The sequence below is a fragment of the Pezoporus wallicus genome, unplaced genomic scaffold, assembly GCF_028554395.1.
Source record: "Pezoporus wallicus isolate ANWC-B61680 ecotype Strahan unplaced genomic scaffold, APGP_CSIRO_Pwel_v1 contig_4901, whole genome shotgun sequence".
NCBI classification, from domain to species: domain Eukaryota; kingdom Metazoa; phylum Chordata; class Aves; order Psittaciformes; family Psittacidae; genus Pezoporus; species Pezoporus wallicus.
Genome location: NW_026640354.1, coordinates 5,206,952 through 5,229,820, shown reverse-complemented (window position 1 = coordinate 5,229,820; position 22,869 = coordinate 5,206,952). Strand labels below are relative to the sequence as shown.

Genomic DNA, 22,869 nt, shown 5'->3' with positions numbered 1-22,869 from the left:
TAAACAAATAACATCATCTATTAAGTAAATGTGTTTTATACTTCTTTCTGTCCTTGACAAAATGCAAAGGGGAAAGGACACACATTCTTTTTTATCTTACTACCTGTTGTCACTAACATCAAAAGCCACATTGTTTGCCTATGTGTCTTTCATCCCACACTAGAACAACAACAATCAGTACAACAGCAACAAGGTAACTCAAGACTCCACCCAGCAATCTGAGGGAAAATACTTAATTTGCATCTTTTTTAACACGCAACACTTCTCCAAAGATTGCATATGCCAGAGAGCAAAACATTCATTTGTGAAAACACGGCATCAGTAAATCAATACTATAGTGAACAGGAAGTAAAGAATCTACCTCCAGGATCTTAGATGGTATGGATTCACTTTGGTAGAGAAAAGAGAAGTATTATTTCATTCTTTCAAGAATCAGAGGGAATCAGTTGTTATACAGTGTCCAAGAAGCTGATGTTACATAAAGTTAATCTGTTAACTGATTTACTCAACATCTGAGCTCTATCTGGAAGACTCCTGAACAAAAGGCTTCCATCTCCCTAGTTACCTTTTGCTTGTGCTCCTCTATCTTAATTTAATACCAGTCCTTAATGACAAATCTGGTAGTGGGTTTACTGTTGCACCTGTGGTACTATTTCCCCTTGAAAATCTCTTCCTCTCTACTAGATTTCAGTGCAAAGGTCCTACTTGGTATGAAAATAAGCACAATACTGTTTTTCAGTTTGTATTGCTCTGGTATTCTCTGAGAGTTACAGGTAACTCTTGCCATGTTTTAGTACATTGATTTTGAGATAAATCCTCTTTGAGCTCAAAAATCTGAAAGGAAGATGAATCCTGCACTGAAGAAAATAAAAGCTATCATGTACAAGCAGTTAACAGCCCCTGCAGGAAAGATGTTTGTTAATTTGGAGAGTTTAGCAATACAACTGTAGTTCGTCAACTGACTTCAAAGCTCTTCACCTACCATACAGAGATGGCACTGATTATGGAGAAGAAAAATGAACTCTTCAGGTAGAGTGCTAACAAATCTGCTCCAGGCAGAGTAAAGGAGATATTTTCTGATCTGTTCCTTGCACCACAGACAACAACAGAAGACCAAGTAAAGGAAATTACAACCTCTAATCCTTATTAGCAGTAATTAGTACAGCAGCATGAACTGGTAGATTGCATGCTGCAACTCTGAATTTTTTGAAGAATGAGCAATATGAATCTAACCCTGAAGATAGAGCACTTTGACATTTAGAAAAAATACATGAAAAATAACTGAACTTAATACACAGCAATTCAGAAATTTAAGCAAATGACCTCCACATAATGGTGACAAAGAAGCATTTCTCTCCCTCATGCTTCTGACCATTTCTGAATTCCACAAACACAATTGTCATTTAAGAAGATATCTTTATCAGCATCTTTCCCCAATGTTCTATGCCCATATTTTAAGCTACTTTCAGGGTTGTCACTTGATCTTTACCTACACTAGCAGTAGTCAATTATATCAAAGTTTATCTGGTGAATCATTTAGAATGTGAACAACTCTCACAATGTTAATTTGAATTTTTTAATAATTATATAAATAAATATAAATTTGAACATTATAAACTCAGATTTTCAAAGGAGCCAGTACAAAGCAAAACTTTTGGAAAAGCTACAGTGTGTTTTCATTAATACTGGCAGTTTAGAAAATATTTTAGAAAAAGTTTAAGAAGCAAGGATGCCTCTGGGCTTAAATTTGTTATTACAGTAATAGAAAGAAAAGAAAAAATGTTTTGTGCAAACTGATCTTCATTAATGATTTAATATACTAAATTATAATCTGTTAGAAGTCATCTGAAGGTATAAGAAGATTGTAACTTCCAACAAATAACTGAAACTGTAACATTTCATCTTGCCACAAATAAGTTTACCAGAGATTACCTAACACAGGCCTTACTTAAGTTTGCCTAGGAAGAATTATTTCATTAAGCCTATGAAATATTTCTAAAGAAGTGCCACAACTTCCAAGCGTATAAACAATAGGAAAAGAGCAAAAGTAAGCATTTTTAAGTTCAACTCAGAAAGTATTTCTCAATGTTATTTTAAAAAAAGCCCAAAACAGCAAACAACAACAACAACAAAAAAACCAACCAACCAACCAACCAAAAAAAAACCAAAAAAAACCAAACCAGAATCATAGAATCAGCTAAGCTAGGTTGGAAAAGACCTTTCAGGTCATCAAGTCAAACTGTTACCCCAGGATTGCCAAGTTCACCACTAAACCACGTCACCAAGGGCCTCATCTACTTGTTTTCTGAACATTTCCAGGGACAGTGATTCCACCACTTCCCTGGGAAGCTTGTGTATATATGTGTGTGTGTATGCTGCTCAAATACTGCAGTCACAAGATGAGGTAGGTATTTCCCTACTACAGACTGTTACAAAACAAAATTCAACTTGGCATGTCTTTGCAACCAGCATTTCAAAAATAGCTTAGTCCTTAGAAAGATATTGTTCTGATTAAAGCTATAAAAGCCATCAACAAAAGAAGATTTTCAATTGGTCTCCAAGAGTCACTTATGGTTTTATCTACCCTTGCTACTCTAATATAAAGAATCAAACTTTTGACTATGGTTATCTTACTGGGTTACTTCAATAGACCAAACCTATGAAAATTTTATGACTGCCCCTTCCCAATAGGGAATGAATAACCCTAAGAGACATACATAGCAACACTTATGTATGCTCACAGAGGGATGTGACTTTCAAATTTGTGCTCCTTTTTCTCTATTTGTGACCTCCAAAAGATAAAGGCCTCCTATTATAACTGCGATAATAATTTTTTTTTTACACATCCAAACTGGCTTTTGATGGAAGCAAATATAATTATAGATCCTGCATTATGCACTCTGCTTGCTATTGCTGAAGAGCAAGCACTGCTTTATAGAGGACGTCTAACAATGTACTATCTGTAATAGCTGTCTAAATAAACTTCCCTATAATACTTCTATTTAACAGAACACAACAGTTTAAATCCCAGACATACGTAGAAAGACTATTAACTAAAATTCCATTACCCATAGAAAATAGTGGTGAGAAAAACTATGTTGATTTTCTAATTACGTATTGTATACACTTTACAATGCTAGAAGCATTCCACGTAATTTGTATATTTGTACATGTATTTCATATATAAGCAATCATTTCAAAGATGCATCTGCTTTAGCTGAATAACTCATACTTTTTGAAATGTTTTCTAAACATAAAATTCTACTCTTCCTCAAAACCAGTTTTGTAGTTGCTAGCACAATCTTTTAAAAAATATATGGTTTTTAAAAAGAAAAGTCTTCTATTTCTTTTTTTTATAACATGTCTTAAATGGAAGACCAAAACAAAACAGAACTCTATTTTTATTCCATTAGATATAGGTCACATTCTGCCAGTTTCACAAATACTAGATTTTACACTATTAATAGACTTGCAGAATTCTTCTTCATATGTTATCTTCATCACCCCAGTAACCTAACAATGGTAATATCATCTACTCATCTAAGGTATGTGAGCACCACTGATGAGATAAATAGTATTTCACTACTGAGCTGCTTGACATAACTAAAATGTATTCACTTACACTACAACTAAATACATAGTCAGGATTAATTTTCTCCCTATCATCTCCCAAAACAGAGAAAATGCTGCCTGCGAAGTAGTCTTGCTGGTTGTTCTTAGGCAAATTGTGACTGCTATTGTTTGCTTCAAAAAAAAAATGCCTCAAACTGAAGATGAAACCTTGCTTTTGTTTTGGCTGGAATGTTATTTCAGTGTGAAATACACAAGGGTAACATTTTGGCATTAAAACTGAGACAATTAATTTACAAAAATTTTGACCCTTAACCACTTTAGAATTGCTCTAAGAGGGTAGGTAAAACCCATGAAACTGACGAAATCTGTTTAAACAAGTGAAATGTAGGTTTCGCTAATGATTTTTTAAATGAAGTGAAAAAAAAATACAGATTTTAAAGTAAAGAGAATGTCCTGTCCTTTTATGTGGAACTGTTTATTACCCATTCTCCATGGTTCAACAGGATATAATGTCAGCAGCAATGCCCATAATCCTTTCTAAATTTTGTTCCTTTGTGCATCTTTTAGACACTGCTGATGCATGAAATATCTAAACTGCAGCTAACAATGACAGATGGTTTTCCCATTCATTTCTAATCAGCCATTTTTAAAGTGTCAGCTCCATTTTTTGCTTGTTTGTGTGTTTGTTTAAACCTCCTATTTTACTAAGATTTCCAGAATTAAAAGAGTGAATATGCTTTTAGGGAACTGTTAATGATGGGAAAAAGAAAACAAGTAAAATGGAGTCTATTATGAATCATCAGCAACAGAAACATTGTAACAGATTTGGATTAAAAATAATGAGTTAGTGATATCTGTCTTGAAAGCCTTTTCAGCTGTTCTTCACTTCATTGCCTATCTTATTTCTATTGATTGTAGTTTTAATTCTTACACACACAGCCCCTGCAAAAAATACTTAGTGGTGGCAGCATTTTTGTTATTGCCCAGAACTGTAGCTACATAAGACACACCGTTGAATTCCAATTTTAATATCATTGCTATATAACATGATGGGAACTTCCATCAGGCTCTGACAGGCAGAAAAATACCAAATATTAGAAGTTACATACTCACTTTGAGGTAACCAAAATAGGTCATGACAAAATAAATAAATAAAAAATAATAAATCAAACAATGCTACCTGTTGTCATTTGAATTGAAGACAATAGGGCACGTTTTGTTCTATTTTTATTTTTATTAGACCAATGACCACCAGCTTCCTCTCTCTCACACACTTCTCCTTAAGATTTATTCACTCTTTCATTCAGCACTTCACCTCATATACCTGCCTTCTAATGCACCACCATCTTATCTTCAACCCACAACAAGAATACTCGGAGATGGTCCCATCAGTTTTTCCAGTCTTCTGCTTCCTTCACCTCAATGCGTTTACTAAATTCTGAATTAGTTGAACAGTTCCATTTTTGAAATGCAACTCCTTACAGCTTTCTAACCCACTTTTGGCAAACTCCTGCAGAGTCAATTCTTCCATCTCTGCAAAAATACTTTATTAGTGCTATTTTTAATCTTTCTTCACTGTTAGATGCAAATTAATTTTGTATTTTTTACATACACCAGAGTACTGAATTCACCTGTCCATACACACTTCATACTGCTTAGTGTGTGCTTGCTCAGTTTTAAAACTGGTCCTTGCAGATTTTTCCTTTGGCTCTCACTCCTATTACCTTTCCAATTGTATGTGTCCACTTCTCTGTACATTTTCTCTTCAGCAATGACCTTAAAGTCAGGGAGCTTAGGTCTGAGTAAATATAAGAGGTACCTAAGGCTTTTCCTCAGAAAGGAAAGGGTACTCAGTTTGCTCATTCTCCACATCCAGGCACTGCAGGAATAAGAATTGATATGACTTACTATTTCTCTATCAATTCCATTACAAATTATGCCAAATGAAGTGGAAGTTTACATTCGTGGTTTTTTTTCTGCATTCTCACTTCAGCCGCCAAAGGAGAAATTAAATGCAACAGAAGCACAGCTTTTTTAGCTTTTTTTTTTATATGTGTCTTTTAAATGTTTCCATGCAAATCTCATGACCAGAAACTGTTGTATTAATATCACCAATTTTATGTTTATAGTACACTATTATTTTATTACTCCTAACTATAATAATTATATGGAAAATAAATATCTTAGGTTTTGGGCATATACGAAACTTGCTATTTAAAACTGTCAGAAACCCAAAACATATACTTGAGCTGAAAAACTGAAAATATAAAATTGTATGCATTTTATATACATTAAACATAGGAGTAGACCAAAGCTAAAGGAGATTTGAAGTGCAGAGTAATTGGTGCATATGTTCATGTACACTTTTCCTCAATTATACTATCAATATCGCCTACTTAGACCCAAACTTTGAAGGATTTATGCATATAGACAGAAAAAAAAATCTGATGGCTACAGAAATAAATAGAAAGGCAAAACATCACTGAGGTTGGAAGGGACCTCGGGAGATCACCTAGTTCAATGCTCCTGCTCACAGCAGCTCAACTACAACAGGCTGCCCAGGATTTTGTCCAGTTGTGTTTTGGCTGTCTCCAAGGAGGAGACTCCACAATCTTTCTGAGCAATTGTTCCAGGGTTCAATCACCCTAACAGTAAAAAAAAAAAATAAAAAAAAATCTCATATTTAAATGGACTTCCATGTATTTCAGTCTGTGCCTATTGCCTCTTGTCCTTTAACTGGGCACCTCTGAGAAGAGTCTGGTTGTCTTCTTTACCTGTGCCTTCTCCTTGTCTCACTGCCCCCTTCCCCAGTATTAGGCTCTTTGATCTTGCTCAGCCTTCCCTTCTCCAGGCTAAATAGTCCCAGCTCTTTCTTCCTTATTTATCTTGTGGGTACATCACCACTGACTGACCATCTGGTCTTTGTGCCTGGCAATGCAGTCAGTTTTATCTACGATAATAGTGTCTAAAGTCAAGATAAACAACACCCACAGCTCTCCCATCATCTGTCAAGCCAGTCAACTCATTGAATGCTATTATCAGGCATAATTTTCTTTTCATAAACCTATGCTCTGCATCACCTTCTTTTCCATCACATGTGTGGAAATGATTTCAAGGATTATTTGCTCCATCACCTTCCCAGGCACAAGAGTGTGGCTGACTGATCCACAGTTTCACAGATTCTCCTTCTTGCCTTTCATGAAGATATCAGCAATATTTTCTATTTTCATCCTTCTTTTTTCTGCAATTTTTCTTCCATTCTCTGACATATTTTCTTTCAGTTTCTGTCTTTCCTCCAATCCTTATGAACCTCTTCCAGTCACCAAGATCTTTTAAAGATAATCAAAAGTTGCCTTGCAAGTTCCCTCAGGACTCATGATACATCCTATCAAGATCCTGCAGCAGAGAGTCTTCCAGTACACTCACTCATTACCTCTCAGTGCTGCCTCATGGTTCAGGTTCAGCTGAACCAGCTGGAAAGAGCTTCTGGTCACTTTGCTACCAGCTTGCTGAATCAACTCTGTAGTTGCAGAGGCTCCTGCATGTAGGACAGGAGCCCTCATTGCGCTGTCCATATCACAGTCTTCCAGCCCTCATCATCACTGGAGTCTCCACTTACAAGCTTCCTAAGCACAGACATTTGCTGGTCCTCTTTCACTATGGTTAGGAGTTGAGGTTCTTGTATCTAGAGAGTCGTGGAGAATATAATACTGTTCTCATCATCTCTCAAGCTTCACAGTCTGATTACTGCGTCCTGCAGCTCATTTACTCAGCAGCACTGATCCTTCTCCAGCACACAAGTACTTCCTGCAGGCAAGGAGAATGTAACCTCTGGTCCTAAGCTCAGCAAGTATCCCTAGACATATCTGCAGCACCATGCCTGCAGAACTACCTTCCCCCTGAGGACCTCAATCCAGTTTTAGGTCTCTAATATGCTGAGGTAGTTGCTGCTCTAGCTGCTACAGAATAGTGCCCTGCAGCACCTCACCTAAGTACACAGTGTCCTCAATAGCTTCTGGCCCCCTTCAACACTAGTGCCTGTGCTGGCTGTGCTCTAGGCTTGGCAGTCACATACTCTTTCCAGCATTTGCTGAAAGGATGCTGGACTGTCCCTAATGAGAAGTCAGCTGGAAATAAACAGCTCAAAGTTTCCATCAATCAAGATCAATCAAGAAAAGTTGACAACAAAGCTTGTGGGAAACTGCTACAGCTTGCTAGCAGTCACAGCCTCCTGTAGCTATCCCTTCACAGGAGCAGCAGGCCCCCTGAAGCTCCTCAAAGAGTTCACAGCAGTCCTCTGATGACCCCAGAAACAGTTTCCAGAAAATCAGTCCAAACACTGATGTGCAAACTGCTTCATCTGTTAGCTTTCTCTGTTAGCTGTGCTTATATACTTAACATTATTTACACTGAAAGTGTTTAACTGCCCTACAGCACTGATAAATTTGGATAACTTTTGTATCACATTTCAGGCACTCTCAAAGCTATGCCTCGGGTACCTCATTATTTTAGAAACTGTTTTGTACTCCCTTCCTTTAACCTGTGAGTTGATCAGATGATTATTTTCATGTCTTTTTGTGTGTCTGTAATGGAAAGATATTCTAAAATATTTATTTAAAATATGCCACACAATGATTGCATATACCAGGAGGACCAATTCTACTGGTCAGGAAGGAAAACTTGATGATCTGTTTGGGGTGGAGGAGGTATTTTCCAGGTACTTATTGTGCATCCTTTTAAATTTTATGTTTCATTGGGATTTTGAACAAAAATGTAATAGTCCTTTCAGAAAACTGTTCATGTCCAAAATATGCCCTAAGGGGCACAGAATGTCAGCAACATTTAAGTAAATGCTACTGAGATGGTACAGCACTATTTTGTTGTTTGCCTCAGGCAACAAAAACCCTAAAGCTGAATTCACACACTGAAGCATAACAAGCAGCATTCTACACATTTCTGGTTCTTAACAGTGTTACCAGAGACAAAATTATAAAACACTTCTTATCTTTGGAGGGAACACTTGCTGTTGCTTTCACAAATTCCTTTAGATAATTCATTAGTAAATCTCCTGACTATCCATATGAATTCTTTAAAGATGATTTTCAGTAAGAGGTGAATACTTAACTTGGTAGTAAGATGAAAATAACCCAACAAGTCAGGACTAAAGATAAGTCAGAAGTACAATCAATAAATGTTTCAGGAAATATCTCTGCTGCAAGAGAGGAAGAGCTGGCCAAAGAACCCTGAAGAAATGCCAGCTAAGAAGCCAGATGCTTTAAAAAAAAATGTTCCAGATTTTGGCATCTGGGACTATTAAAAAGCCAAGCTGATCCTCATCTGTGGGAAAAGCTGTTTATTGCTTCTGGGGGAGAAAAAGCAAGAAAGAGTATAGAAGTAAAGTAGTTTAAAGGAGTGCCAGTAAAAACAGAAGGCAGACTGAACTCAACATTCAAATTATAATCATATCACAATTTTCTTTTGAATTCCATGATAATTTAAAAGCCATTCATTTAGAAGTAAATGTATCTTAAAAATATACTGCATAAATATGCATGCTTTTACTCATGGATCTTTCAGATATTCACCCATCCCTAATTTCCAAATCACCAGCTTATAAAACTTAGCAAAGAACAATTCTTGCATCATTCAGAGAAAACAGAGAGGCTGACTTTAATTGTGCTTTCCTAAAGCACAGATAAACTGTGCAAATCCTCCCCAGGTGCGGGAAAAAAAGAGCAAAACTGTATGCTTCTTTTCTGTAACAGTGCAGAAGGATAGCCAGGAGACCTCCTTGGATGGAAAAGGAGCTGCTGAGGAGAATTCAATGAAAAAAGAGGCTTATAAAAGGTGGAAGCAAGGACAGGCAGCCTGGGAAGAGTACAGGGATGTTGTCCGGAAAGCTAAGGACCAGGTTAGGAAAGCTAAGGCCCAGTTAGAATTAAACTTAGCTAGGGATGCTAAGGATAACAGGAAGGGATTCTATAGGTATGTAGTGAATAAAAAACAGACTAGGGGCAATGTAGGCCCCCTCAGGAAGCTCTCAGGAGAACTGGCTACACAGGATTTGGAGAAGGCTGAGGTTCTGAATGACTTCTTTGCCTCAGTCTTCACTGGCAAAGGCTCTGACCAAACCACCCAAGTCTTGGAAGGCAGACGCAGGGACTGTGAGAATGAAGACCTTGTGCCCACTGGAGGAGAGGATCTGGTTTGAGACCATCTTAAAAACCTGAATGTACACAAGTCCATGGGACCTCATGAAATCCATCCATGGGTCCTGAAGGAGATGGCGAATGAAGTTGCTAAGCCACTGGCCATCATATTTGAAAAATCATGGCAGTCAGGTGAAGTTCCCAACGACTGGAAAAAGGGAAATATAACCCCCATTTTCAAGAAGGGGAAAATGGATGACCCAGGGATTTACAGACCAGTCAGTCTCAACTCTGTGCTTGACAAAATCTTGGAGCAGATTCCCCTGGAAGGCATGCCAAGGCACATGAAAAACAACAAGGTGCTTAGTGACAGCCAGCATGGCTTCACTAAGGGGAAATCCTGCCTGACCATTTTGGTGGCCTCCTATGATGGGGCTACAGAACTGATGGACAGGGGTAGAGCAGTTGATGTCATCTACCTGGACTTGTGCAAAGCGTTCGACACTGTCCCACATGATATCCTTGTCTCTAAATTGGAAAGATATCAATTTGATGGATGGACCACTCAGTGGATAAAGAACTGGCTGGATGGCTGCATGCAAAGAGTTGTGGTCAATGGCCCAGTGTCTGGCTGGAGACCAGTAACGAGTGGTGTCCCTCAGGGATGGGTGTTGGGACCGGTCTTGTTCAACATCTTTGTCGGTGACATGGACAGTGGGATTGAGTGCGCCCTCAGCAAGTTTGCCGATGACACCAAGCTGTGTGGTTCAGTTGATAGGCTGGAGGGAAGGAATGTCATCCAGAGGGACCTTGACACTCTTGTGAGGTGGGCTGATGCCAGCCTTATGAAGTTTAACCATGCCAAGTGCAAGGTCCTACGCCTGGGTCGGAGCAATCCCAGGCACAGCTTCAGGTTGGGCAGAGAAGAGATTCAGAGCAGCCCTGCGGAGAAGGACTTGGGGGTGCTGGTCGATGAGGAAATGAACGTGAGCCGGCTTCAGTGTGTGCTCGCAGCCCAGAAAGCCAACTCTATACTGGGCTGCATCAAAAGCAGTGTGACCAGCAGGTCGAAGGAGGTGATCCTGCCCCTCTACTCTGCTCTTGGGAGACCTCACCTGGAGTACTGTGTGCAGTTCTGGTGTCCTCAACATAAAAAGGACATGGAACTGTTGGGACAAGTCCAGAGGAGGTCCACGAGGATGATCAGGGGACTGGAGCACCTCCCATATCAAGATAGGCTGAGAAAGTTGGAGCTGTTCAGCCTGGAGAAGAGAAGGCTGTGTGGAGACCTCATAGCAGCCTTCCAGTATCTGAAGGGGGCTATAGGGATGCTGGGGAGGGACTCTTCATGAGGGACTGTAGTGACAGGACAAGGGGTAATGGGTTCAAAATTAAACAGGGGAAGTTTAGGTTGGATATAAGGCGGAAATTCTTTCCTGCGAGGGTGGTGAGGCACTGGAATAGGTTGCCCAGGGAGGTTGTGAATGCTCCGTCCCTGGCAGTGTTCAAGACCAGGTTGGACGAAGCCTTGGGTGAGATGGTTTAGTGTGAGGTGTCCCTGCCCATGGCGGGGGGCTTGGAACTAGATGATCTTAAGTTCCTTTCCAACATTAACTATTCTATAATAATTAAGGATTATGGTATGCCTAACACTGAATACATTCTAATGACATAAGACTAGTCCTTTTTCAAGAACTCAGCACATGTAGATGACAGTTACACTAATGAAAAACTGTTTTTTTATTCTGAAAAGGAGATATGGCTTCAAATGCTAAGAAGCAAAGAGTGGAGCTACAGGGCAAGGCGTATTTGGGAATTGACTGTGAAAATAACAGGAAAGAGACGAAATAAGTCCAACTCTGGTTGACAGTTACCCAAATTGTCAGCTAGCATAAATTATTATCTAAGGTCGAAGAAAGGTGATTGGGGCATAGTTACTAATTGAAGAAGTGCTGCTAAGGAAGACTAACACAGTCTGAAATGACTCAAAAGACCTTCTACTCTAACCACAATTCAGAGTCTAAAGGGAGAAGGAAAGGAAAGGAAAACTAGGGCCTCTTACAGGACAGGATAAGCAACAAAGAGTTTAAATAAAGAGCATTTAAACAGACAACATTTTTGCACATTATCACTAATTTCTCAAAAGTGCTTAAGGAACTTAAGCCTCATATTTAAAGGTGACATTGGCATTTACCAAGTTTTGCCATTTGTCTTTGCAGAAGTTATTGTGAAAGAGGTGTTTTAGAGTCACCTCTGAAAAGAAAAAGCTAGCTCCTAGACTTAGAGTCATAGAAAAACAGCTACAATTTTTTACTGGGTACCCTTGTGTAAACAGTCATAATGTTAGACAAAAATAATATCTGTATCATATGTAGCCAAAGAAAAGGACCACAGCACCCAAAAACCAGATGCTTAGAAGCAGGCTAAAGGAACTGTACGTAATACTTGTTCCAGAAGTAAGCATGCTAAAATAGCATAACTAGAAAAAAAGAGTATTTCACAATTCTGTAACACCACTTACAGAATTTTGTAACACAACTAGGCTTAAATATGTAAATATTATCTGTAATTGTGAAAAGGCAAATGAAGACCTGTGATAGCTGCACAAAGTGTAAGAAAACATGTGCCAGAATTAAAATTTAGAGGATAAGAACACCCAAGCAGGAAAGATGTCTGTCTCTGCAACAGTAAGTAAGTGAAACAAGAAGGGGTCCCTTTTTTTTTATTCAAAAAGTAAGATCTCAAGGGCATATAAGATCACGGTTTTATTTCAGAGAGGAGGCATGAAGCATAAAACATTGATGACCAGTGAGGAAAGTTAGGGAAGGTAGACAAACCATTGTGGCTCCTGCTTCTGTCACTGAAGAACTCTTGGACTCGCTACCTTGACCTCAGCAGTTAAGAGCCATCAACAGTCACAGCTAGCAGTGCTAACTAAACAGCATCAGTTCCACAGCATGGCAAGAGTATATAAACATGATAAATATACATATATAAATAGAAATAATGGTATTTTTAAAGTTAATAATTGTAAGGACTAATGGTGTTATACACGCAATGATAATGATGAACAGCAATTAAGAATTACAGTATCACAGTATCACAGTATGTTAGAGATTGGAAGGGACCTCAAAAGATCATCTAGTCCAATCCCCCTGCCAGAGCAGGAACACCTAGATAATGTTACACAGGAATGTGTCCAGGCGGGTTTTGAATGTCTCCAGGGAAGGAGACTCCACAACCTCCCTGGGCAGCCTGTTCCAGTGTTCCCTCACCCTCACTGAGAAGAAGTTGCTTCTCAAGTTTAAGTGGAACCTCTTGTGTTCCAGTTTGTACCCATTACCCCTTGTCCTATCATTGTTTGCCACTGAGTAGAGCCTGGCTCCATCCTCGTGACACTCCCCCTTTATATATTTATATACATTAATAAGGTCACCCCTCAGTCTCCTCCAAACTATAGAGACCCAGCTCCTCAGTCTTTCCTCATAAGGGAGATGCTCCACTCCCTTAATCATCTTCGTTGCCCTGCGCTGGACTCTCTCCAGCAGCTCCCTGTCCTTCTTGAACTGAGGGGCCCAGAACTGGACACAATATTCCAGATGGGGTCTCACCAGGGCAGAGTAGAGGGGAAGGAGAACCTCTCTCGACCTACTAACCACCCGCCTTCTAATACACCCCAGGATGCCATTGGCCTTCTTGGCCACAAGGGCACAGCGTTGGCTCATGGTCATCCTGTCGTCCACTAAGACACCCAGGTCCCTCTCCCCTACACTGCTCTCTAACAGGTCGTTTCCCAACCTATACTGGAACCTGGGGTTGTTCCTGCCCAGATGCAGGACTCTACACTTTCCCTTGTTATACTTCATCAAGTTATTCCCTGCTCAACTCTCCAGCCTGTCCAGGTCTCGCTGGATGGCAGCACAGCCTTCTGACGTGTCAGTCACTCCTCCCAGCTTAGTGTCATCAGCAAACTTGCTGATAGTACACTCAATTCCCTCATCTAAGTCATTGATGAATATATTAAATAATACTGGTCCCAGTACTGACCCTTGAGGCACTCCACTGGTTACAGGCCTCCAACTAGACTCTGCCCCATAGACTACAACTCTCTGGCTTCTCTCCTTCAGCCAGTTCACAGTCCACCTCACTACCTGATCATCCAGACCACGCTTCCTCAATTTAGCTGTGAGGATGCTGTGGGAGACTGTGTCAAATGCTTTGCTGAAGTCAAGGTAGACCACATCCACCGCTCTGCCATCATCCATCCACCGTGTTATTTCCTCATAAAAGGCTAAGAGATTGGTCAAGCATGATTTCCCCTTGGTGAAGCCATGTTGACTGCCCCTCATAACACTCTTATCCTTGATATGCCTTAAGATGGCACCAATGATAAGGTGTTCCATCACTTTCCCAGGGATGGAGGTGAGGCTGACCGGTCTATAGTTACCCGGGTAACCCTTGGCAATGTGTAGTGTTAATGCAGATTAGCAATCCAGTAGAGTAATTCTGAAGTTTGGAAGTTGCATAGTTTGACAGTCTTTTTAAATATTCCCATCAGAGAGATCATCCATTTCCCAACTAATACATTTTTCTACATATTAATTTACAACAAACTTATATTTAACTAAGTTACAATGAAAAGAATGTATATAGTAAAGTCAGTGTGTTGAGATTTTGGATAGAGCTCTGGTGCTAAGGACCATTAGACTGACTGACACAGTCAGCATGAGTCCCAGTCAGTGAATCAAGATACTGTAAGGATAACTATTGTCTAATATATTTACTTTTTTAAAAAAGGAAAATGCTAGAAAAGAACCATTAAAGAGGAAGAAGGATAAACTACAGGTATAAAAATAGAACTGGACTTCAGTTTCCACAGAGATTGTAAAATGGTATCTTATTCAGCCACTGACAAAGGATAACTTTTCTTAAGTAAACACTAAACCTGTTATAAAGACTACAAGATCAACAGATGGCATAACGAAATGTACTTCAGAAAGTACAATTTTCTGATTAGTGTAGAGAAGTCCACTGATATGTTATAAAAAGAAAAGCAGCAACAACACATCATCTCAACAAATACTGACAAAATGGCAAATAGCATGAATCTGTGGGATTCAATGTAAATACACAGGAAGAATTGAGTACGTTGGAAAGACACTTGGTTAATTCTCCAAATTTTAATGTCATCATGATTACAGCCAAGTCCAAAACTATTCTACACCATTAGAAGCACTGGTTCATCCATAAAACTATGTTGCTACTATTTTGAAAGAAGATTTGAAGAGAGTTTTCACTTAAAGTTTCCCTATGAGCTGGTAAAAGCAAAGGAGACACAAGGGCTTTAATTAGGGCTTGATGTTATTAGGGCAAAATTACTCAAAGTATCAGGAGAGATGCTGCAATAGGATAGAGAAGAAATAGGGAATTTAGCATAATAGATGCTGTAAATGTTCAGAGAAATAATTTGAGAGATTATGCTGTCGTGAGAATTAAAGGTTCAAAGGATACTGGAAATATATGCATGAAACTATTCTAAATTACTGACTTTGCTGTGCCATGTGCCAAACTGAAAAATGAGAAAGGAGAAAAACAAATTCCTTAGCTTATCAGCCTGAACAAAAGTAAACAGGAATGAAACAGGAATGACATACGAAATTATTCATATTTAACAATTCGAGATTAACTCTTGATTCAGTATCTTATTCTAAATTTCTTATTCTCATTCCTTAAAATAAAAGCGCGCAACTGAGAAAGCTTTGATTTTTTTTTCCCCTGGCAGTGTGTGATTTATTTTTGTATGACGGAATCCATACAGGAAAGCATTCTGTTCTGGCATACTTGATGGTTCTTCAATTTTGGCAGCAAGTTTGCAGATCAAGGTTAAAAATTAAATAGCACCATATAAATGAGCATAAAAGAGAAATTTTTAGTTAGGAGTTATGGGGGTTGGAACTAGATGATCTTAAGGTCCTTTCCAATTCTAACTATTCTATGATTTTATGGTTTATATTATTATTCTCATTATTACAGCTATGAATCTTGTTACAAAAATATTTCCTTTTCTATTATATTTTTTCCTTCTTTTTCTATACAAAAATCTATTTTTTAGGCTGTTGCACACTAAATTTTTCAAAAAGTTTTCAGGTGGATTTGGAAATACTTAAAAGAAGGTAAACTAATGAGTGTTATCTAAGGCATAAAAGAAAGCTATGTTATCTATACTTTACATCAATTTAAATTAGAAGTAATATCGGGTACTAGTGATGGTGTGGCCAACTTCAAAGAATTTCAGAAAATTCTGAGTATCATGTCCAGCAACTAAACTTATACCAGGAAAATAAACAGTACCAGAACTTGGCCAGGAAGGCAGCTGCATCATCTATCACTGTTGGAATTCCAAAGCAGTTCCTGATCTAACTTTGGTCAGAGTAGCTAGTGCTTGTCCAACACAATACCTAGGCACAGCTCCAGAATGCAAATGAACTTTTTCTATCAAGCAGTTAAAATCCAGTTATCCTGTTTTAAAGACTTAATTTTAAAGATATGGCTGGATATCCCCAGGATCAGGTACTTGTCAGTGCCACTACTTAGCTACCATGAGATGAACACTTGGTTTTGTCATTATAAAGAGAAAAGTCTTAAAAAATGTAATAGAAATTAATTTTTTATATTAAGTAATTGTAAAAAAAAGCAGAATGCCTTTTAATATCTGAGAGTATAAACTAGGACAACTCTAATGATTGAAATTAAATTGTTTTAGATTATACAACAAAACTATGGATATAGACTTATTTTCCTTGCTGTTTCCAAGTCTTAGACTTGTGGTGCTTGCAGTTCAAATCGATTCACTTGTAAACATTTTCTGTAACAGTTCAGTATTTGCCAAAGCCAGAAAAAGTACTTTATGAGCACCTTTTTTCTCATCAAACAATAGGAAGTCCTTGAATTTGCTCATACATAGTTGGCCTAGGTATGAATAAATACAGCAGAAACTGTGTTACCTTCTGCAATATATATAACACTCCAGAAACTGAAAAAAATAGGTATAATATAATGGCAGGTAATGATACATGGCTGCAAAATATTCTTGCACACAAAACTGTCCTTGAGGGTGGTGAAACTGTACATTTGCCTATATAATCCACTTTATTATGTAAGAATTCAACAAACTTATCACACATAAACAGTACACAACTATGAAATTATTTTTTGTTAGTAGAATACAAAAAACCCCTACAAACTTCACAAAAATAATTACACACAAAAAAAGTATGTCCCAACCCACTTAACTCTCTCTCAGCCACCACCCCCCCCGCCGAAAAATCAACTTAAAACATTTTAACAGCTTTTCCTAGCCTCAGTAGGCTTCTTCTTCTCTTATTGGACTGAAAGTTTTTCTGAAAATATTTTGCCAAAATAGGACAGATACCTATGCAGTCCTAGGATGACTCAAAGTATTTCAGTTAAATCCTGAAAGCAGAATAATGCAAAAAATATATATTTTATATGCATTATTTAACTTAGCTGAATTTATGTTTGGCTATTTGAGGAATCGTGTCTGTTTGCAGCTGTGGTAGGTTTTCTTTCTATTGTCTATATTACCAGGAATATAATCATGACACAACAACTAGACTCTGTACTGTGTACAGTTATTACACTGTGTTCTTTATGCAGCTATATCAGTATCTGTTATGGGTTTGCATTCTGATACAGGACTACTTTAGTTAGTCCTGACATCTAAATATAGGTAAACCCTGTATACAAATAAAAGAAGCTGATTGCTAGATGGTTTATGGAGTCCTTAGCTTCATAAACATAAAAAAAGAATCACTTTTAAACCATAAATGCATGCATGAAATAAAGACTTGGGTTTAAGTTATGAATACTATGGTGTCAAATCATCATGATTTCTCCCAGTGTGCCTGTAAATTTTAAATTTCTATTTTCCTATCTTTTAAACCACAAGGTGGCAGCAATGATACAATCTCATCTCCTAAAATTGTACAACCCTCCACTCCCACTACTTTTAAAGTATCTCCTGCACTTACAGGACATACATGATAGAAAAAGATCCTATATATTCTTTGACTAATTACAGCTCCAGGTTAGATTACTTGCTAAGTGTTTTGAATGGGTGCATTTTTTTTTTAATTCTCCATCTACAATTAATTGTCTTCTGACTTCAAATGAACATAAAGTAAAGCAGTTTATCCATGACATAAGTTGTTTGCTCATTTGTGTAATAACATTCCATTCCCAAGCTGAGCAATAAAATTATAACTGGATGCATAAGTCTGTCATTCCTGGAACATAATCATATAGGGAGAAGATGTAACACTTACCGATAGCTGTTGAAAAGATCCACGCAGGTGCCATTGTTTTTACAAGGCTCTGAATTACATTCATTTGATTCATTTTCACAGAACGTTCCTTCCCATCCAGGCATACAAACACATTGGTATCTCTGTAATGTATTAAGTAAAATAAATAATCTGTTTTTTGTTGTTTTTTTTTTGGTTTTTTTTTGTAATTTTAATATAATTACGACAGGTATTAGTATTGATTGCTGTGCATTTTTGTCTACTGACAGGCACTTCACCATTTCAAAACTTGAAAATTTCATAAATATATCAATAGTTTGACCTACTACTAAGATAACATAGGCATGTAACCCTACTTTTTAGCTACCTTTTTTAATAACCTACTTGTGTACCTGCAATTCCTTTACTATCTCTGCCTTCTGTCTCCAAGGTTTTTCTAATAAAAGATACCATCTCTTATATAAAAATATTTTGCTTAGATATTACACAGACATGCCTAAACTACAGGTATTTCTAATCATCTGAGTTGTAAAGTTCAGAATGCAGTCCAAATAGAACTCAATATAAAATAATTTACTGTGGAAATTCTCAGGATTATATAGCTATCCAACTTTTTTAACACCCTTAATATGAAATTGTGCATCAGCATCCTAATTAAGCAGTACTAAACAACTCATGGAATAAAAAATACTGTCTCCTATACAGTGTATTAGATATTATACTGGGTATCAATTCAGATAACATAATTTAAATCTTCTAGTTCTATGGTGATAGTATTACGTACACTAATGATTAGGTGCTGAGTGCTAAATTTCTGACTGATTACACTGCATAAAACTGCAAAGAGGTGTTTCACATAGTCTTAAAAAAACATAAAGTACATTTTCCCTGTCTATGTTCTACTAAAAAAAAGAAAAAAAAAAGAAAAAGAAAAAAAGACAAAGGTGAACATCTGCTGAATTGATGAATTGATTATTAACTAGAGAGGCCCAGCAATGCAAACACTTCTATTCAGCAGAAGTCTTCTTTTGTATCATGCTTGTTTCTAACAAGGCTTTTTTCTGTTAAAAGTTAGGAAACACTTTAAATGGTAAGCATGACTGATGTGAATTATTTCATTACTGGCTAAACATTGCAACAGCCTTCAGGATAGATTTTAAAGCTTATTAAAAATCCATGTAAACTGGAAAGCATTAATAGACAGTAATAAAGTTACTAGTGTTTTTAAAAGCTGAGTACGTAAATGAACTGCCATAGCATGATGATCAAATATGAAATGCACCAGCACTGTGGCATCTACAGATATTTGCAGTCTGCAAATCATATTGTTGTATTTCAGCTGTTTTATTACTGAATATGAACTTTGGAAACAGAGACCATTGTGTTTCAAGGAGATATGGGCTATGAACTTCTACATTAACAGCAAAATTATTTTATTCCCTAATATAGTTTAAAAATACAAGTTAAGGATCAGAACTCTAAAGGAAATGCATATTAGGCAATTGTCCCAGAACTTTCTGTCATGATACTCTAACAATCTGTTGCATTTTATTGGAATGAAGACAACAAAATAAAAAAGAAAGAAAAGTTAATAATTTAAGGTCAAGGTCAGCTTGATTGTCCTGAAGTGTCAGATATTGTGGAAGAACTCCACTGATTCCAGCACTTGAAGTAAAATTATTTACATATATATTCTACTACAGCTGGTAAAATCAAATTTTTCACCAGCCTGTTTGTACATAACGTATTTGCGATTTGTACTTTCCCAACTGCACTCGATTTGTTTTGTGCTCATGTTGACTAACACAGTTGCTGTGCTTTTTTGGGACACACATATTATTTCTGTGACATGGATTTACTGAACCCACTGAGATAAACTTTGTATGTCAGAAAATAAAATTGAAAGGTATCTGTCTGAGTTAAGACAGACCATTTTGACAAATATGAAATGTCAGTGATGGGTTTACAGAGCAAAATAACAGAAAAATAACAGCGTAAAAGTAGGTTGGGCACTCAAAACAGGATCAGTATGTACTGATGAGTTAACTACATTTTCTAGTCAAAAAAAAGAAAATGACATTTTATCCTTTGTGGTTTACTTAGGCAAGGCTCTTCCATGCAACTAACTACATCTTGTGACCTGTAGACTCCATCTGCTAAAGAAAGAAAATAGAAAATCTTAATTGATAGTTTACTGTTACTGCTCCATACGCCTGAACTCAAATTCAAGAACTGCAAAATATTCTTCATGAAGAGAAAAGAAAATTGGCAGAATAAGTCCAAGAATTCGGAAATATCTGAAGTGACAGTAAATCAAAGATTAATAAAAGAGACAGATTTTGTTAAAAATATTTTGTGTTTGTTTAAATATAATACTGAGAGACAAACATGGAAAGAGAAAATCATTTTCTGGGAAATGTGCCAAGGACAAAAAAAAAGAAACACATTTGAGACAAATCACGTTACTAGGACACATATAACCGTTTTCTATTACATCACAGACACACCCAAATTACTTATTAAATACATCATTTTTTTTGAAATTTTTTTTCCGAGATTTCCTGAATTCTCTGCATGTTTATTAGTGCCATGAAAACAAGTGTTAAAATAGGGGAAAAAAAGATGGTACAAAGGCCAAAATGGGGACAACTAATTCATACCCACAAGTAACTTTTAGACACCTCTTAAAAACTGTTTTAATGGCAGGTTAAGTTTCTACATAAAGCAGGAACGTGCAATAATGACTTACTTCAAAAAAACCTCTCATAGAAATGGATTATAAAATTAGATGTGAAAGGAGGCTGTCAACAATATTGTTTAGAAAGCAGCAGTATTTTTTCTGGTCTCACTAAAACCATCTATCAATCAGCTGCTGAATTTTTATGCTTTGCAGATTTCTCATGACATGAGCAAGCACAAAACATTAATCATGTATATGTATACCATGCATAAAAAAAAAGCTGTATTATTTCATCTCTATGTAGATTTACAGCAACTGAAGGTGACATGTTACAATAAATGACATATAAGTATAGGTAGATAAAAATGGTGTTAATAACTGTGAGACTTTGCAGAGAAAGACTTTGGGGTCCTGATGGACACCAAATTGGACATGAGGCAAAAACACACCCTTGCAGTGAAAAAGGGTACGATATCCCAGGCTGCATTAGGAGGGCTGCCAACAGGTTAAGTAAGGTGATTCTGCCTTTCTACTCAGCCTTGGAGAGGCCACACCTATAGTCCTGTGTCAATTCTAGGCTACCCACTATAACACAGAGATGGAGATACTGGAAGGAGTCCATTGAAGGGCCAACAACATCTCTCAGATGAAGGAAGGCTGAGAGGCTGTCCTCTGTGGGACAGTCAAGGCAGATTATACTCCAAACAACGTAAAATGACAGGAAGCCAGGTAGTGGCAAGTATGCAGTGAATAAAACTAGGGACTGGAGGACTTAGATTAGACACCTAGTGTTGTGTTTTAAGCCCAGCTAGTAACTCACAACCATACAGTCGCTTGCTCACTCTTCCCCATTCTTCCTTCCCCTGCTCCTGGAGGGACGGGGAAGAGAATCAAAAGAATGTAACTCCTATGGGTTGAGATAAGAACAGTCCAGTAACTAAGGTATAATGCAGACAACTACTGCTACCACCAATAATAATAATGGTAAGGGAAATAACAAGGGAAGAGAACACAACCACTCACCACCCACCAACTGATACCCAGCCCAACCCCAGCAGTGATCTAGCCCTTCTGAGTAACTGCCCCAGTTTATATACTGAGCATGACGTGCTGTGGTATGGAATACCTCTTTTGCTAGTTTGGGTCAGGTGTCCTGTCTCTGCTTCCTCCTGGCTTCCCCTCCTCCCTCCTTCCCATCCTGAGCATAAGACTCAGAAAGTCCTTGGTCAGACTAAACATTTGAGCAGTAACTAAAAACATTGGTGTTATCAGCACTGTTCCCAGGCTGAAAGTCAAAACCACAGCACTGCACCAGCTACTAAGAAGGAGAAAAATGACTGCTACTGCTGAACCCAGGACACCTAGTCGTGTACTTCTTTTCATTTATTTATGGTAATTATATATTACTATTAATTGTAGACAGATTAAAATAAATGGTAGCTTTGAGTTCCTCCAAATCATCTTTTGCTTGTCCTCTAAAGAACATAATAAATAACATCACAGTCATTCCTTGTACACACCCTTCCCTTTTACAATATACAGCACAGTATTTATAAGAAGAGTGGGCTTCATCAGCTATACATGGGGTTAAAAACGGATTTTTTTTAAATTTCCTGTATACATAGCTAGCACTATATATGCACACTAGCTTGTCTTTATTCAATTAACTCTGTGTCTGTGGTAAGAAAGTGTTTAAGAGAATTTGCATATTTTCCCTTCTCTAACACTGTAAATGAAGAATTAATCATTTCCTTAAGCCTTAGTCAATGTTACTTTACTGGAAAATGGCAACTGAACATCTGGCAAATAGAAACTACATCCTTTTTGTTCATCACACACAACAAGGATCTGAATTATGAATACAGTAAATCTTCAAGCCTGTACTTCTCATGTGTAGGTTGAGTAGAATTTCTACCACACAGATATGTACTCCAGGTACTTTTCCACATCCGGAGCAGAATTTGAATGGAAGTAACTTCATTTCTGAACATACTGTGAAATTGGGTCATTTGGAGGTGTCATTACAGTTTTTAATTTACAGGAAAGACAACAACATATCCTGCTTGGAAACAGAAACACACAAATGGAAATTTAGAAATCTCCCTTTATTCTGTATGTTCTAAGTTCTTCTGCCAGACTGTTT

The 22,869-nt window shown here is 37.5% G+C and overlaps 1 protein-coding gene across 1 annotated transcript in view; it reads right to left on the bottom strand.

Annotated features, from left to right (window-relative positions):
- Nucleotides 1–22,869, bottom strand: part of EYS (eyes shut homolog) — a gene marked incomplete at its 3' end in the record, with an annotated part of 771,151 nt that overhangs the window by 456,838 nt on the left and 291,444 nt on the right. The window contains exon 21 of the mRNA XM_057418821.1: nucleotides 18,068–18,189. Coding sequence (XP_057274804.1) covers nucleotides 18,068–18,189 — 122 coding nt within the window. The remainder of the gene's footprint in view (nucleotides 1–18,067; nucleotides 18,190–22,869) is intronic.